The following is a 17,700-nucleotide window of genomic DNA, read 5'->3' as shown; positions in this document are numbered from 1 at the left end:
CCGCTCCAGTAGTCATGGAGGCGTGGACATGTCCATAACATATGGGCAAAATCCGCCTCGCCTACCTTGCATCTGGGGCAGCAGTGTTGCGCCTCCGCGAACATGCGGTGAATTCTCTTTGGGGTTAGATAGGATCTGTGCAGTACCATTGTTTGAATAAATTTAAGGTTGACGTTGCGGGATACCCGCTTGGGATGTTCTAACATGCCCTCCCAGGCCTTGTTGGTAAGTACTATGTCTGAGTCCTCCGCCCATTTAGTTCTGAGGTCAGTAAGTGCGATAGCCACATGCGCCCTGATACCTGTGTGTAGCCATTTGACTAGGTGGCCTCCTACCCCCATGTAGTATAGTAAGTGGACCAGGTCATGTTGTGGAGGTTCTCTGCGTTGAGGAGCCCATGTCTCCCTGATATAATGAGACACTGCCGCATGAACCAGATATAGGCGTTCTGGTGCTCCAGTGGCCTGTACGAATGCGTCGTGGTCCAGGAGATTGCCGTCACCAAAGAGCGACCTGACAACCTCCACGCCAGCCTCTGTCCAGTCATGTAGTCTGGCCCTCGTGAGCCCACCCCCAGGGATTGGGATGCCCACTAATGTAATATTATGCGCGTAGGGGATTGCACCTGAAGTATATTGCAGGGCCTTACGCCAACATTGAAGTGCCGTCTTAAGCAGTGGAGGCCCGTCCGAAGGGATTTTGGCTTTTGGCAGGAGTGGGGAATGTAGTGCACCCCTATCCAGTTCCCGTGGCATATAATCTATTTCTTGTAGGTTCCTCCCCGCCGTCCAGTAAGACAGCCACTGGAGTTGGCATGCATAATAATAGGCCCTGAAATCGGGAACCCCTAGACCTCCCCTGTGGGTCTCCAGTTGTAGTCTACGGATACTTACATCACAAGCCACTGGTTGATCTATTTAGCATAAAATGTGGGGGAAGAGCTACCCCAAGAATTGCCAAGTAGCAGTACTGTTTTCTAGAGTACAATTATAGTGTAGAATGGCCCTGGTAAGAATGTGTGCTTGAATCCATGGCAGCGAACCAGATCTTGTTCCTCAGATGAGCCTTGGTTTTTGCCACTCTTTGGTGTCCGGTGTGTGCAAGTGTTAAGATTCGGTACCTCAGCTGGGGTGGGGTGACAACCGTGTGCCTCTGCAGGAGAATTCCATTCTCTGTGACACTTAAATCATTTTGCATGTGCCATAGTGATTTGATCTCTCTCTGATAGACATCATTGTGGTTGCTGATATTTGGTAGGAAATCTTTCCATTGATTAAACAGGACAGAGTTACATGCCAGTTGGAGGTAGATGTCAGTCTTTGTTGCCGCAGCAATTTCTGTGAGTCTTGCTGTTCATAGACAGTTAGCAGTGGTGACCATTTCAATGTATTTTTTAGCTCCTCCAGAGTGATCTGGTGTGTCGGGACTCTTGGATTGAGAATGCTGAGACAGGTAGTCGGTGGGGTTGGTGGAGAAGGGATTGTATCCTACCGTTAATTTATATTTGTGAATTTGGAGCACCAAATTTGCTCTACTGGGCAGAGGGTACGAGGTCTTGCTCAGTAAATAGTTGTATGAGTAGTTTATGATCTGTGGTGATCTTAAACAGTTGCCCAAACAGGTAAAAATGAAAGTGAGTACACCATCATTTTGTTGCAAGAGCCTCTTTCTCAATGTAGGTGTACTGTTTTTTTGTATTCATGAGGACTTTTCTTGCCAAAGCAACTGGTGTCCATGTATCCTCATGTACTCATTGCATGAGAACTGCTCCAAACCCAAAGTAACAAGCATCCACGATTAGTTCAGAGTCTTTGGAAAGGTCGAAGTAGGACATCACCGTTTCTTGCAATTGTGCATCCTTAATTGCATGGAAAGTTGCCTCCTTCATGTATCCCCACATCCACGGTGTCATAGATATTAACAGGCTCCATAATGGCCCTACCAGGGTTGCTGAATTGGGATGTAATCTCCCACAATATGTTGCTAGACCTAGAAAACCTCTGACTTCAGATGGAGATTTCGGGAATACTGCTTCTCTGATGTCTGCACTTTTCACTGGATCAACCTGGATCCCATCACCAGAGAATCTGTAACCATAGAATTCTATTCTCTGATTGAGAAATATATATTTTTATCTATTGAATGTTAGTCCAAATTTGCTGATTCTGCAGAGAGTGGCAGTCATCCATCGCTGCGGCAGATCAGACACCAAAATTGAGGCAGCCATATTGTTGGAGGCCTACGTGAGAATATTTTTGTGTAGGGGTAGTCTTAGTGGAGCTCCAGTTGGTTATATCCCAAGTTCAGATGTAGTTTTGAAAACTATTGGGCATTGTTAAGGTCATTTTTTAGGTCATTGATGGATGGGGTGATGTGCATCTCCCTTCATATTGCTGTATTTGGCAGCTGCATATCAATACAGATACAAAGGTTGCTTCAGCGTGCCAGTGAATGCCATGGGTGAAACTCATGATGTAGGGAGAATCGCTTCCCAATGACTTCTGCATCTTCTAGTTTTTGCAATTCAGTTTCCACCGCCGGGCAAAGGTGAAACGGACTCCGGCAGTGGCGGAGGGAAATAGGTTTGATGGACTTGTCAATGTCAAGGAGTACGGGAGCCCTCCGTAAGCAGCCAAGTACTTTGAAGGTGCCACTGGAAGTTCTTGAGAAGATCCTCTACACTTCTCTGGTTGACCTCTGATGTAAAGCGTGTCAGATTGACCAGCCAAGTAGAGTCTCAATTCCTACCATGGTGACAAAGAGATTGGTTATACAGGAGAATTTGCAGTGGGATACAAGGCATCTAATCATTCCTTCAAGCTGAATGTGGTTGGACCATCGATAGGCAAAGATCTTTGCATTAGGGTGTAGGGATGCTAGTTGTGCATGTCTCGTCTCTTCTGTTATGTCACATGACAAATTACAGTGGTTTGTGAGGTAATGGTGGTGTGCACGTAAGCGTTGTGGTGGTGTGTGTGCATAACAGTGTTGGTATGTCTGTGTAGCAGTGGTATTGTGTGTGTGCCAGTGGTGGAGTGTGAAGCTTGGGGTTTGGAAGGTTATCCCCTCTGTACTGATCACTGTGCATTTTGTAAAGGCACAGTGCAGAGAAACATGATTGAAAAACTCAAGGAGAATCCACCAGATTGGGGTTTCCTTAATGTTCTAGCAGGAGGGTTTACAGGTTGGATTGCTGAAGTATGGTTCAGAGCAGTTTGGCACCATTTCTTCATCTGTTTTTCAAAAGTCAGTCATTCTCCCCTCAAAGGAGCAATCACATGAGCGCCTAAACACAGGTCCATTACAAAGCACGGACTTTGTATATTTGTGCAATTATGTAACTGTGCCCAGTAGTATTTTTAGTGATGTACAGTAGCTCATAAAAATATTTTCCTTTGTGAACTTTCTAGGTTACAAACGCTGCCATCACTACTGTAAGTCAACTCTTGGAAGCACCAGCAAACCAATTTGAGAGAGGTTTGACAGAAAGGTAATATAAATATTTTTATCACTCGGATGAAAAATTCTACTTGGAATTTCCAGTAAGGGTGGACTTTATGTAAGCATAAAAATTTCACATGATTGTACATTAGCTCTGGCGCACGACAACGCAACCACCTTCTATTTAGGACAGCCAGACAGACGGTAACGGCTGGACAGGCCCCAATCTGCAGAAATTAGCCACACCCACAAGCAGGCTGCACAGTAGCCGCGGTACCCCGTCTGACTCACATATCCTGGATCTCACGAACACCACCCCAGTTTCAATCCCCAGTTATAAGTTAAGCACTGTAACGGGTAGTTAATACATCAGTACGCAACAGGAAGGAAATGCATCTTCATTTGAAAAGACATGCAAACTAGTGTGAAGTTGATCATTGAAGCGATTGTAATATGTAATAAATGACAACCCAGAGAAATGATTGTAATTCCCAATGTTTAATAACATATGAAATGAAGTCAATTTAAATGTACTATCACGCAATGTGTTTCTCTTACGAAAATGTTAATATACAAAAATAAATGATTCTACATTAGCTCAATTCACAAAAAAGTGCTTCCTGCATGATAGCCCTTCTATACTATGCTAATAGCGTTTAATACTTCTAACTGCAGAGTTCTCAGATTTAGATTATACCCAAGTGCTAGACTTTATCTAGAATTTTTTTCACAATCTTCCTACGTGCCTTGAGGTGGTGCAGTGTGCCTGCGTGTTGGCTTCATTCTGCTCCAAATGTGATGGAAAAACCAAAGGAAATGATGGACGGAGTGTTGAACATTGAAAGCACTCACCCCCAGTCAACTGATCTGGGTTTAATCTATCACCGTTCTTTAGCCCACTCTGCCACCCCAGTTCAGACATGGCCATATGCAAATCAGTCTGACCCTGTGCCTCATGGGAACAGTCCAGCCCGAACTGCCAAGCCATGCCTTCCCTGGACCGGAAACAAGCTTCCTAGGACCAGTTTCTGGCATTTCAGCCGTCTTCAGCCAGGCTTGCTTGAATCCAGTGGCAAAGTGAGCGAGGGACTCACGTCTGAGCATACCCTGCTAACTTATGGCGAACAAAGCAAATACCAAAGGAAATGATGGACGGAGTGTTGAACATTGCAAGCACTCACCCCCAGTCAACTGATCTGGGTTTAATCCATCACCGTTCTTTAGCCCACTCTGCCACCCCAGTTCAGACATGGCCATATGCAAATCAGTCTGACCCTGTGCCTCATGGGAACAGTCCAGCCCGAACTGCCAAGCCATGCCTTCCCTGGACCGGGCTGGACTGTTCCCATGAGGCTCAGGGTCAGACTGATTTGCATATGGCCATGTCTGAACTGGGGTGGCAGAGTGGGCTAAACTACGGTGATGGATTAAACCCAGATCTCTTGACTGGGTGTGAGTGTTTGATTGGTTCTGACGCTCCGTCCATCACCACCCCCTTTTGTACCGCCAAATGTGATGGAGCACAGCCACATAAAAGTGCCATCCCTTCGCGTCAACATCAGTTCCTTTGTTTCTACACCCTTGAATGTGGATCTGGAGATCAGCTTCCATTGTCATCAATTTTCAACAACTTTTCAACTTCAAATCCAGTGTCCAAGTGAACAATATTCCCCCCTAAACATACAGAGTTTAAACCATGCCATGACTGTGGGAAAAAGATGTCATTTTTAGAAATACGCTGTACATGTTGTTTTGTAATTTTGCAACTCTTCTTGGGATTCGGTCTGCATATTTCGTACAAGGTTGTCTAGAATACATAACACCATGTTGTGCCGTTTTCTGCTCAGTCAGTAACAACTCTCATGATTTTAGAGATTACACAGTAGCCCAGCGTCAGCCTTCCAATACAGTAGTTTTATCATATAAACTGTGTCTTGTCCCTTTTGGGGTAGAGAGGAGAATTCCGGCAGTGAAACCTGGCCTGGAATGGACACACGCCAGGTATGGGGTCCGTTGCTTATTCCAGAGATCACTGATATATTCCTTTGCTTACACAGTAAGAATAGGCCTAGACAGATAGATAATTTGCCATGGTTGGGTTGTTTATTGTATGCAGTCTGCTAGTAATGTTGGTTACTTTTCTGAGTTATATTTGCCTACTTATCGCTGCACATCCCGCTTCATAATAGACTACAATAGTTTCAATAAATGTATTGTAAACTTTCATTGTGTCCTTCTGTTGTTTACTAAGGGCATGCATGAGTGAGAGACTAAAGGTGAAGATTTGTTTCCACGGTTCCCTTGGGGACTAGAGGGTTATGTTCTATGTTTGCCAAAATCACCTGCTACTATGAGAAGGTTAGGAGATCAGGTGAGTCACTGTGAGCTAGCCCGGATTTGGGCCGACAGGTACTGACGTGGTAGAGAGACACAGTCCCTACATTCTGACGTCCTGTCATCCCAAGGCACATTTCTGCCTACCAGCAGAATCCCTGAGAGACTGATGTCTGACCCCAAACCAAATCCGTCTCGACCCTGACCAACGTTGCACTCCAAATCCACTTAATGGCACCCTGATTTGGACAACATGCAGCCACCATCACAGAGTCATCCTTAGGGGCTCCATCATCTGTTTGGTTCTGATTCTGATCAAAGTTTGCCTCCTGGAGATGACAGTGATGAATATGGGGATGATTTACCCCAGCATTTTTATGATAACAGTTTATATATGGCCCTCCAAGAGGCCAGTGGGCTGTCTACTTCTTCTTATACAATGGTGTTATACCCCCCGTTGTGCCCCCAACAGAAGAGAGAGCTTCTTTTGCTGTAATATTTCGACTGCTGCTGAAGTCCTTCTGAGGTGCATAAAGCGAATGACCTTATGAGAACCTTGCAGCCTGAGCCGGCTTCCTCTGAGCACGTACTCCTATTCTATGAAGCTCTTACTAATACTCTGATGGGCACCTGGTCTAAGACTTGCTCTTGCAGGTGGCCAGACACCAAAGACAGGCATGAGGCGATCCTCATTTTCTGATGTAGCATCTTACTCCAGACAGTCTCCACCAGCATGGTGAACACCAATTAATTTCCTATGTCCTCGCCTGGACAAAGAGGATTGAGGGATTCAGAAAACGAAAGTTCTATTCAGGGAGCCTGGCCTTCAGGTCGGTCAACTCAGTTTGCCTTCTGGGCCGATACGTACTCACGCAGGGACATGATCAGCGAGATCTTGCTGGTGGTTGCTGGTGGTTCTGGAAGAATTTAGGGCCTCCCTGACTCAAACTATTCAACTACTATAACATTGTTCGTGTTCGTCTGCTTATGCCTGATTGCTGAGGTCGAGCATTCAACATAATGTGGTGCTTATGTGGGTTCTGCATTGGAATCTGAAGTCTCATTTGGCCCAGCACCAAGGGAAATCGTTGGATTCACTCAAGGTTTCAGATGAGACTGTAAGAGATTTGTAGTGGTGGCTGGTCAACCGCAGTTGGACCAGCGGCAGACTCCTTTCCGTGCTCTACTTAAAGTTTGTGTTGGTGACAGATGTGTCACTACTGGGTTGGTGAGGTCATCTGGGGAGGTGTGGATCAGAGGAGTTTGGACTCCGGTGGTAATATGGCTCCATATCATTATGTTGGAGTTGCAGACTATTCGCCTGGCACTGAAGGCCTTCCTGCCATCCATAAAAGGGAATTTGGTGCAGGTTCTCAAGGACGCAATTTGGTACTGAAACAAGCAGCATGGAGTATGGCCCTGGGTCCTGTGCCTAAAGGCTCTGCTCCTCTGAAGCTGGTTGGGGCATCAGGGCATTTCCCTGATTGTGAACCATCTAATGGAATCTTTAAAACATCATGGTGAACGAGCTCAGTTGGCGGCACCTGGCAGATCATGAATGGAAGTTGCACCCCGAGGTGGCACATGGCATCTTCTAACAGTGGTGAGAGCCGTTGCTTGTTTCTTTACACCACTGTCAAGAAAGCTCCGCGTCTGAGGGGTAGAAAAAGATGAGCAAGAAACTGATGTTGGCGCGTAGGGGCAACGCTCATATGTGGCTCTGCTCTGTCGCTTCCAGGGTAGAACAGCGCCACCCAGCGGTGTTTGGGAGCAATGCCGATAAAATCTCTGGATCCAGTCTGGCATTTGGGGATATTTTAAAGGTGAAGAACCTGCGGTTACATAGAGCACCCACCAGAAACAGCGTAGAAGAAGCATTGATAGATGGCTATCACAAATACTAACTCAATTGAAGAAGAATTATGAAGATGACTGTACTAGGAAATTTAAAAAATGAGGCTGCGGACAGTTTCAAAGAACCTTTTGATTCATCAGGGAGGAATGCATTTGGTGTATTTAATCTTTCTTTGAAATGACCATTCAGAAGTCACAATATATATATATATATATATATATATATATATATATATATATATATATATATATATATATATATATATATATATATATATATATATTATCTACTGGCGGTCGCCAGTTTATAGTTATAGACCGAGTTTCCATAGGAAATCTGAAAATTCTATTTTGATTAACTTTGGCGCCGGTTGACGAATCCTCGCGAAATTTTCAAAACTAATGGGGCGCTCCGTTCAGCTCCTACCCTGAAAGTCTCGGGGTGATTCGTCAAGCGGGGGCGAGAAAAAAGGGGGGTCCCAAAACGCGTTTTCCCCATGCATTTTTCCATAGGACCTTCAGTCGAAGGTACAGCCCGAACGGCTGAACAGAATTACTTGAAATTTGGCAGAGAGGTAGTCCTCAGGTCAGGGAAGTGCCTTTTGCAGGTCTGGTGTCAATCTGTTCAGTAGTTCCTGAGAAAATAGCATTTAAAAGCATATAAATATCTATATGCGCGCACCGTGCACGCACCGTGCGAGCACCCTAACGTGCGCGAGCGTAATTCTGATTGGTGGTTACATGTTAGTCAACATTCGAATTGGTCGAAATCAGGAAGTGTTGGCCGCCATTTTGTTTGTTTTCAGTGGGAGAGTGAAAAAGGAAGGTGGCGAACGTGAAAAGGGGGCAGGGTAGAGAGTTCCTGACCCCCTAGCCTTTGTCAGGGGGTCCCTGAAGGACCCCGAAGGCAGAAATTTAAAAAAAAATAATTTTTTTTTAAAAATCGCACGGTGAAAAACCAAAAAAGAAAAAAAAAAATTTAATACGTAGTTTATTGTAAAATAAATATATAAAAAAAATAATAATACATAAATAAATTAGCATTTAAAAAACCGTACAAATTCACTGAAAAAACCATAGGTTTCACACACGTTATAGTTAGGAATTAGCATTTAAAAAACCTTGCAAATTCACTTAAAAAACCATAGGTTTCACACATGTTATAGTTAGGTGGATATTTCACTCGTAAAAAACCAATGAAATTCCCCCGTTATAGTTAGTTCAGATAACTATAACTTGCGTGACCGCCACTCTATCACAAGGATGATGTCATCAGTGATGTCATGAGTGATGCCACTGACCATGTCATGAGTGATGTAATATGTGACGTCATGAGCAGTGGATTGCGGGCGCGCGAGTTATAGTTATCTGAACAAACTATAACGGGTGAATTTCATTGGTTTTTTACGAGTGAAATATCCACCTAACTATAACATGTGTGAATCCTATGGTTTTTTAAGTGAATATGTATATATATATATATATATATATATATATGTACCCAACAAGCCTCCAAGCTTTTAAAGGTGCACTCCACAAGGATTGGTTCAACAGAACATTTAATTCCAGAAACGATTACAAACACCTGATTCATTTAAAGCCCTGACACGTTTCGTTGCCTCCTGGCATCTTAATCATAGGACAGGCAGATCGGAAACCCAGTACTGGACTGCCACATCTTTTACCCATTAGCACTTGCTCTCCAGTGAACAGTAAGCTGGGAGTGGAAGTCCCGATTCTTCCCCTCTGGTGGGGTCCGTTTCTCGACCAAAATTATAACTGCTGATATTTAAGTAATTTTTCACAACCCTCCAGTGGGCCTCAGGTACAGGCAATCGCTCCCCCAATCAAGTAATCCTTCGCGCTGGAACGCGACTGCAAACAGTTTACAGTCTCACAGACCTCCTTCGGTAACTGGCGGTGCAACCTTCCACGGCTGGAGCAGCCGTGCATTCATGTACCCAACAAGCCTCCAAGCTTTTAAAGGTGCACTCCACAAGGATTGGTTCAACAGAACATTTAATTCCAGAAACGATTACAAACACCTGATTCATTTAAAGCCCTGACGCGTTTTGTTGCCTCCTGGCATCTTAATCATAGGACAGGCAGATCGGAAACCCAGTACTGGACTGCCACATCTTTTACCCATTAGCACTTGCTCTCCAGTGAACAGTAAGCTGGGAGTGGAAGTCCCGAATCTTCCCCTCTGGTGGGGTCCGTTTCTCGACCAAAATTATAACTGCCGATATTTAAGTAATTTTTCACAACCCTCCAGTGGGCCTCAGGTACAGGCAATCGCTCCCCCAATCAAGTAATCCTTCGCGCTGGAACGCGACTGCAAACAGTTTACAGTCTCACAGACCTCCTTCGGTAACTGGCGGTGCAACCTTCCACGGCTGGAGCAGCCGTGCATTCATGTACCCAACAAGCCTCCAAGCTTTTAAAGGTGCACTCCACAAGGATTGGTTCAACAGAACATTTAATTCCAGAAACGATTACAAACACCTGATTCATTTAAAGCCCTGTCGCGTTTCGTTGCCTCCTGGCATCTTAATCATAGGACAGGCAGATCGGAAACCCAGTACTGGACTGCCACATCTTTTACCCATTAGCACTTGCTCTCCAGTGAACAGTAAGCTGGGAGTGGAAGTCCCGATTCTTCCCCTCTGGTGGGGTCCGTTTCTCAACCAAAATTATAACTGCCGATATTTAAGTAATTTTTCACAACCCTCCAGTGGGCCTCAGGTACAGGCAATCGCTCCTCCAATCAAGTAATCCTTCGCGCTGGAACGGGTTGTGAAAAATTACTTAAATATCGGCAGTTATAATTTTGGTTGAGAAACGGACCCCACCAGAGGGGAAGAATCGGGACTTCCACTCCCAGCTTACTGTTCACTGGAGAGCAAGTGCTAATGGGACTTCCACTCCCAGCTTACTGTTCACTGGAGAGCAAGTGCTAATGGGTAAAAGATGTGGCAGTCCAGTACTGGGTTTCCGATCTGCCTGTCCTATGATTAAGATGCCAGGAGGCAGCGAAACGCGTCAGGGCTTTAAATGAATCAGGTGTTTGTAATCGTTTCTGGAATTAAATGTTCTGTTGAACCAATCCTTGTGGAGTGCACCTTTAAAAGCTTGGAGGCTTGTTGGGTACATGAATGCACGGCTGCTCCAGCCGTGGAAGGTTGCACCGCCAGTTACCGAAGGAGGTCTGTGAGACTGTAAACTGTTTGCAGTCGCGTTCCAGCGCGAAGGACTACTTGATTGGAGGAGCGATTGCCTGTACCTGAGGCCCACTGGAGGATTGTGAAAAATTACTTAAATATCGGCAGTTATAATTTTGGTCGAGAAACGGACCCCACCAGAGGGGAAGAATCGGGACTTCTACTCCCAGCTTACTGTTCACTGGAGAGCAAGTGCTAATGGGTAAAAGATGTGGCAGTCCAGTACTGGGTTTCCGATCTGCCTGCCCTATGATTAAGATGCCAGGAGGCAACGAAACGCGTCAGGGCTTTAAATGAATCAGGTGTTTGTAATCGTTTCTGGAATTAAATGTTCTGTTGAACCAATCCTTGTGGAGTGCACCTTTAAAAGCTTGGAGGCTTGTTGGGTACATATATATATATATATATATATATATATATATATATATATTACCTACTGGCGGTCGCCAGTAGGTAGTTATAGTTAGGACCACGTTTCCATAGGAAATCCGCAACATTCTATTTTGAATAACTTTGGCGCCGGTCGACGAATCCTCGCGAATTTTTCAAAATAGGTGGGGCGCTACGCTCCGCTCCTTCCCTGAAAGTCTCGGGGGGATTCGTCAAGCGGGGGCTGATATAAAAGGGGGGTCCCAAAACGCGTTTTTCCCATGCATTTTTCCATAGGACCTTTAGACACAGCTACAGCCCGAACGGCTGAACAGAATTACTAGAAATTTCGCAGAGAGGTAGTCCTCAGGTCAAGGAAGTGCCTTTTGTAGGTTTGGTGTAAATCTGTTCAGTAGATTCTGAGAAAATAGCCTTTAAATCAATATATATATCTGAGCCAGCTTACGGTGCGCTTACGGTACGCTTACCGTACGCGTACGGTGGCGTGCGCGAGCGCGATTCTGATTGGCTCTTAGATCTTAGTAAACATTCGAATCGGTCGAAACCAGGAAGCGGCGGCCGCCATTTCGTGTGTTTCACTCAGGAAAAAAAAGAGTGATAACAAGAAAAGGGGGCAAGGAGGAGAGTTACAGACCCCCTAACATTTGTAAGGGGGTCAAAGAAGGACAGAAAAGTACAATGAAAACATTTATTGATTTTAAAAAAAATCTCGGGGTACGCGTACGGTAAGCTTACCGTACGCGTACGGTAAAAAAAAAAAAAATGAAATTAAATGCAGATTTAAGTGTTTAGATATTAGGGGGCTCTAAAAAGAGCCGTTATGTTTATGAAGTGATTTTTTTGTGGTACCTACAAGTACGTACCGATGCAGAGTCTAAGGTTCAAGAGGAAGACTCTGTTCCCTTAATCATTGAAGTGCACACCATCTCCTCTATAAATGTCTTGCATGTCATAACGCAAGTTGTTGTGGTAAATGGAACCCATACCATAGTCACGGAGGAAAGCAGAAACAGATTTGTTGACGTGCTTTCTTGCTTTGTCAATCTGCGGACAGAAATGATTGGACCAGTTCCATTTTTGCCTTTGGCATATGTTAGAAAACACAAAGGCAGTTTTAGGGAAAAGTGAAAACAGTTGTGCAAAGGTGTCCTTCATAAGCATTTCCAGACCTACCCCAGTCAAAGTGCCTAGGTCATTGCCACCACAGTGCACTATTATGAGGTCAGGGTGTTGGATGTGCATGAAGGATTTCACCAATGGCATCAATTGGTGCCACTTTAACCCTCTCTGACCAATCCATTTAATGTCTACATTTGGCAAAGCAAGGTCTCTCACCATACCTGTTTTCTCTGCAAACTTTTCACTCCAGAAGACATAGCTGTGCCCTACAATCCACACTGTGAACATCTTCAAAGGAGAACTGGATGCACTCAGGAGGTGTAATTCAGTAGAATGGCAATATGAAAAGAAAGACAGTTTGGAAATGGAGGCATACATATTTTTTTCATAAAAAAAAGAACTGATTGGCTGTTTCATACCATTCTAGAATAAAAACTAGGCTGTATGTGTAAATTAATAGAAGCATGTTTTGTATTGGTACAGAAAAATGTGTTACCAAAGAACAGTACTATGGATTTGCTGTTAGGTTTGAAAAGTCAAGCACTCTTGCTCTGTGGAATTGAAACATTGTTTGGCGAACTTCTGACCTGACTCCACACAGCAGTGTTCCATGAGCTGTTGCTATGGTAGCAGGCAGAAGTCAAGTTGGGGGAAGGGTACTAGGCAGAAGTCAAGTTGGGGGAAGGGTACTTTTGGAAAAGGGTTGGTTTTCAACCAATAGAAATGTGTGATTACATTTGAAAAAAAGGGGCAAGCAGTGAGATTTGAAACTAACATGTATATGTGTGGAAAAAGAGAGGGAAAGTTTGCCATTATCTGGTTCTGCTGAGAGGAGAGAGGTGTAGAGAACAGAGATCCTGGCTCTGATAATCTGCTGTTTGAGTGCCACATTTCTTTCACAACTAACTAATTTTAAAGGTGAGTTTAGAGTCTGAGAGGGGATGTATATGGTAAATTAAGAAATGAATAATAGAAATGCAATTCTTTTTGTAGAAGTTGTGTTTATTATTTTCTGTTTTGGGAGAAATTTAAATGTGAGGAACATGTAAAATAATATGGACTATGTTTTCACAATAAATTAAGGTGTACTGGTATAATAAAAGAATAGTTTAAGGGTTTGAGGTTGGACTCAGTAATGCAAATACATTCAGCATCACTAAGGCTGGTTGCCCTTGCTGGAGTGTAGGCAGACACCCAGGTTACAAATGATGCTGGTCTGAAAAAGCAGTTTGGACAAGTGCTTTGTAAAAATTCTGAAAAGTGGATTCATAATGTGTCAGTCTGTAAAAGTGTTTATCACTTGCCAAAAAAAAAAGCAGTAAGTGTGCTTTCAAATTGGCAAAGAAATTTCGTTTTGTGACTAATGTGAAAACATGACTCTGTGTGCAAATAGGAATTACAGGCATAGATTTATTGCGTATTGCTCTGGTGATTTCACAGTTGCATTAGAAGGAAAGGGGGAGCCTTTTTTTGGTGCAGAAGCAGACTCTTAGCACACGGGTAGCTGCTTACCATGTGGAATCATGCACAGTATTCACAAGCGAGTGGGGTTTGAGGTTTCAGTCAGTAATGCAAATACATTCAGCATCACTAAGGCTGGTTGCCCTTGCTGGAGTGTAGGCAGACACCCAGGTTACAAATGATGCTGGTCTGAAAAAGCAGTTTGGACATGTGCTTTGTAAAAAATCTGAAAAGTGGATTCATAATGTGTCAGTCTGTAAAAGTGTTTATCACTTGCCAAAAAAAAGAGCAGTAAGTGTGCTTTCAAATTGGCAAAGAAATTTCGTTTTGTGACTAATGTGAAAACATGACTCTGTGTGCAAATAGGAATTACAGGCAGAGATTTATTGCGTATTGCTCTGGTGATTTCACAGTTGCATTAGATGGAAAGGGGGAGACATTTTTTGGTGCAGAAGCAGACTCTTAGCACACAGGTAGCTGCTTACCATGTGGAATCATGCACAGTATTCACAAGCGAGTGGGGTTTGAGGTTTCAGTCAGTAATGCAAATACATTCAGCATCACTAAGGCTGGTTGCCCTTGCTGGAGTGTAGGCAGACACCCAGGTTACAAATGATGCTGGTCTGAAAAAGCAGTTTGGACATGTGCTTTGTAAAAAATCTGAAAAGTGGATTCATAATGTGTCAGTCTGTAAAAGTGTTTATCACTTGCCAAAAAAAAGAGCAGTAAGTGTGCTTTCAAATTGGCAAAGAAATTTCGTTTTGTGACTAATGTGAAAACATGACTCTGTGTGCAAATAGGAATTACAGGCATAGATTTATTGCGTATTGCTCTGGTGATTTCACAGTTGCATTAGAAGGAAAGGGGGAGCCTTTTTTTGGTGCAGAAGCAGACTCTTAGCACACAGGTAGCTGCTTACCATGTGGAATCATGCACAGTATTCACAAGCGAGTGGGGTTTGAGGTTTCAGTCAGTAATGCAAATACATTCAGCATCACTAAGGCTGGTTGCCCTTGCTGGAGTGTAGGCAGACACCCAGGTTACAAATGATGCTGGTCTGAAAAAGCAGTTTGGACATGTGCTTTGTAAAAAATCTGAAAAGTGGATTCATAATGTGTCAGTCTGTAAAAGTGTTTATTACTTGCCAAAAAAAAGAGCAGTAAGTGTGCTTTCAAATTGGCAAAGAAATTTCGTTTTGTGACTAATGTGAAAACATGACTCTGTGTGCAAATAGGAATTACAGGCAGAGATTTATTGCGTATTGCTCTGGTGATTTCACAGTTGCATTAGATGGAAAGGGGGAGACATTTTTTGGTGCAGAAGCAGACTCTTAGCACACAGGTAGCTGCTTACCATGTGGAATCATGCACAGTATTCACAAGCGAGTGGGGTTTGAGGTTTCAGTCAGTAATGCAAATACATTCAGCATCACTAAGGCTGGTTGCCCTTGCTGGAGTGTAGGCAGACACCCAGGTTACAAATGATGCTGGTCTGAAAAAGCAGTTTGGACATGTGCTTTGTTAAAAATCTGAAAAGTGGATTCATAATGTGTCAGTCTGTAAAAGTGTTTATCACTTGCCCAAAAAAAGAGCAGTAAGTGTGCTTTCAAATTGGCAAAGAAATTTCGTTTTGTGACTAATGTGAAAACAAATGTAGTAATATATTTAAATAAACTAAAGGAATTTATAGTGAAATGCAATATTTTCTGAAAACAGCAAAAAAAAGGCAAAAATATTTTTTGAAAAATATGTAAATATGTGTACTGTATTATTAAATGTTTTTTTAAATATTAATACTTTTTTCTTTTTTTTCAGATTGAGATAGAACATTTTCGAAAACTATAACCATTTAAAAAGCAATTAAAAATAAATTAAATGAATAAATCTTTTTTTGAGTGGGTATGGTAAGTCAATAATGTCATGGTCCCTTTTTTCCACTTCTCTACAATCACATTTGCAGTTTTTAATTGTACTCTCAAGGACCTTGTAATGTGATAATTGATTTTTAGTGTTTTTAAAAAAAAACAAAAAAAAAAAATTACGCGTACGGTAAAAAAAAAATAAAAAAAGTTTTTTACAAAATATATAAAAAATAGATGAAAGGTAAGGTTGGCTCTTAAAAGAGCCGTTGTGTTCATGCAGGGACAGAGGAAAGAAAGATTGGGAATATTAGACGGTACGACAAGTGTGCTGATCTATTTTACTGTTCACTAGGGAAACACTGGTCTCCCTATAAGTAATTAGATTGTGACAAGTGGCGCACCGTACTTCAACCCTCGCAAACCGAGGGTTAATTTCCAGAGGACCAGAAAAAGGAGATGCTCCCCCCCACAGATGAAGGGCTCACCTGACCTGCAGAAGAAGGACTCGGCTCTGCAGATGATGGTCCAGGCTGAGCTGCTGTGGATGTGCTTGGTTGACTTACTGAAGGGTTACCTTCAGTAAGTCGAGCATGTGTCCTTCTGTGTACATCCTTAAGGTGTCTCATCATGGTGTGATTCCCAAAGGAATACTTCCTGTCAGGATTACCTCTTGAAAGTACACGCTTACACAGCTTGCAAGTCACTAAGGGTGCATTTACCTTTTGCTGGCCTTCTGGAAAAGTAAAATAATCCCATACGTAAGAGGTCTTTTGTTTCCTCGCTGTCTGCCTCAAGGTAGTGCTGCTAGCCTCACTCTCAGAAGGGCTCTGCTGTTCTGCCATCGTATCACAAAGACAACCCAGCTCCTTCTCCTAAGGGATCACAAGCAGAAATGAGGGGAATGGGTGTGGTGTAGGAGAGTTCTAGAACTGAAAGTAGTTTCAACCAATCAAAAGTTGTGTTTCATGATCACATGACCTACCGTACGCTTACGGTACGCTTACGGTGCGCTTACGGCAAAAGTACGCATGCGCGTAAAAAAGACACGCGCTTGCGCGCATGCGCTTAACAGTCACTCCCCGACACTTCCGCGTAACGTGCGCGTGTAGCGTACACGCGTACGCATCCCACGCGTAACTATACACAAACAGCGTAGATAAATTACGGACGTTGCGTAAACCGTACGCTTACCGTAAGCTTACGGTACGCGTACTAAAAAAAAAATAAAAAAAAAAAGGAAAAAATGTATTGCAAATAAATTTTACATGTTTATTTTATAAAATATATTAAAAAAAACATATTATAGAATTTTAAAAATTTAACCATAGTCTTTAAAAAAGGATAGAAAATTAAAAGAAAAATATGTAAAAAAAAATAGAAGAAAAAAAAAAAAAATTAGCATTTAAAAAACCATGCAAATTCACTGAAAAAACCATGGGTTTCACACACGTTATAGTTAGGAATTAGCATTTAAAAAACCTTTGAAATTCACTGAAAAAACCATGGGTTTCACACACGTTATAGTTAGGAATTAGCATTTAAAAAACCTTAGAAATTCAATGAAAAAACCAAAGGTTTCACACATGTTATAGTTAGCTGGACATTTCACTCGTAAAAAACCAATGAAATTCCCCCGTTATAGTTAGTTCAGCTAACTATAACTCGCGCGCCCGCAATGCACTACTGATGACGTCACATATTACATCACTCATGACATGGTCAGTGACATCACTCATGACATCACTGATGACATCTCAAATGACATCACTGATGACATTATCCTTGTGACAGAGTGGTAGACCTCCTCTCACCCTAATATAACCTTTGATACAAACATTCAAAAATAGACACTAAAATTTTCAAAACAATGGACATAACAATAACAGTTACAACAACCTATTCAGTAATTCTAAGAACCACATACACATCCACTCATCCACCAACAATCCTATACAGTCACTCATCCATGTACTCACACATCATATGTACTCATACACCTATACATCCTGTTACACAATG

The 17,700-nt window shown here is 42.8% G+C and overlaps 1 protein-coding gene across 5 annotated transcripts in view; it reads left to right on the top strand.

Annotated features, from left to right (window-relative positions):
* ADGRG7 (adhesion G protein-coupled receptor G7) overlaps positions 1 to 17,700 on the top strand; it is a 1,782,456-nt gene that overhangs the window by 809,611 nt on the left and 955,145 nt on the right. For all 5 annotated transcript variants that reach the window (XM_085622407.1, XM_085622408.1, XM_085622405.1 and 2 more), the window contains one exon: positions 3,411 to 3,490. In XM_085622407.1, the coding sequence (XP_085478533.1) occupies positions 3,411 to 3,490 (80 nt within the window). The remainder of the gene's footprint in view (positions 1 to 3,410; positions 3,491 to 17,700) is intronic.

This window comes from Triturus cristatus, chromosome 8, assembly GCF_964204655.1.
Source record: "Triturus cristatus chromosome 8, aTriCri1.1, whole genome shotgun sequence".
Lineage (NCBI taxonomy): Eukaryota > Metazoa > Chordata > Amphibia > Caudata > Salamandridae > Triturus > Triturus cristatus.
This window is presented reverse-complemented; position numbering and strand designations above follow the sequence as displayed.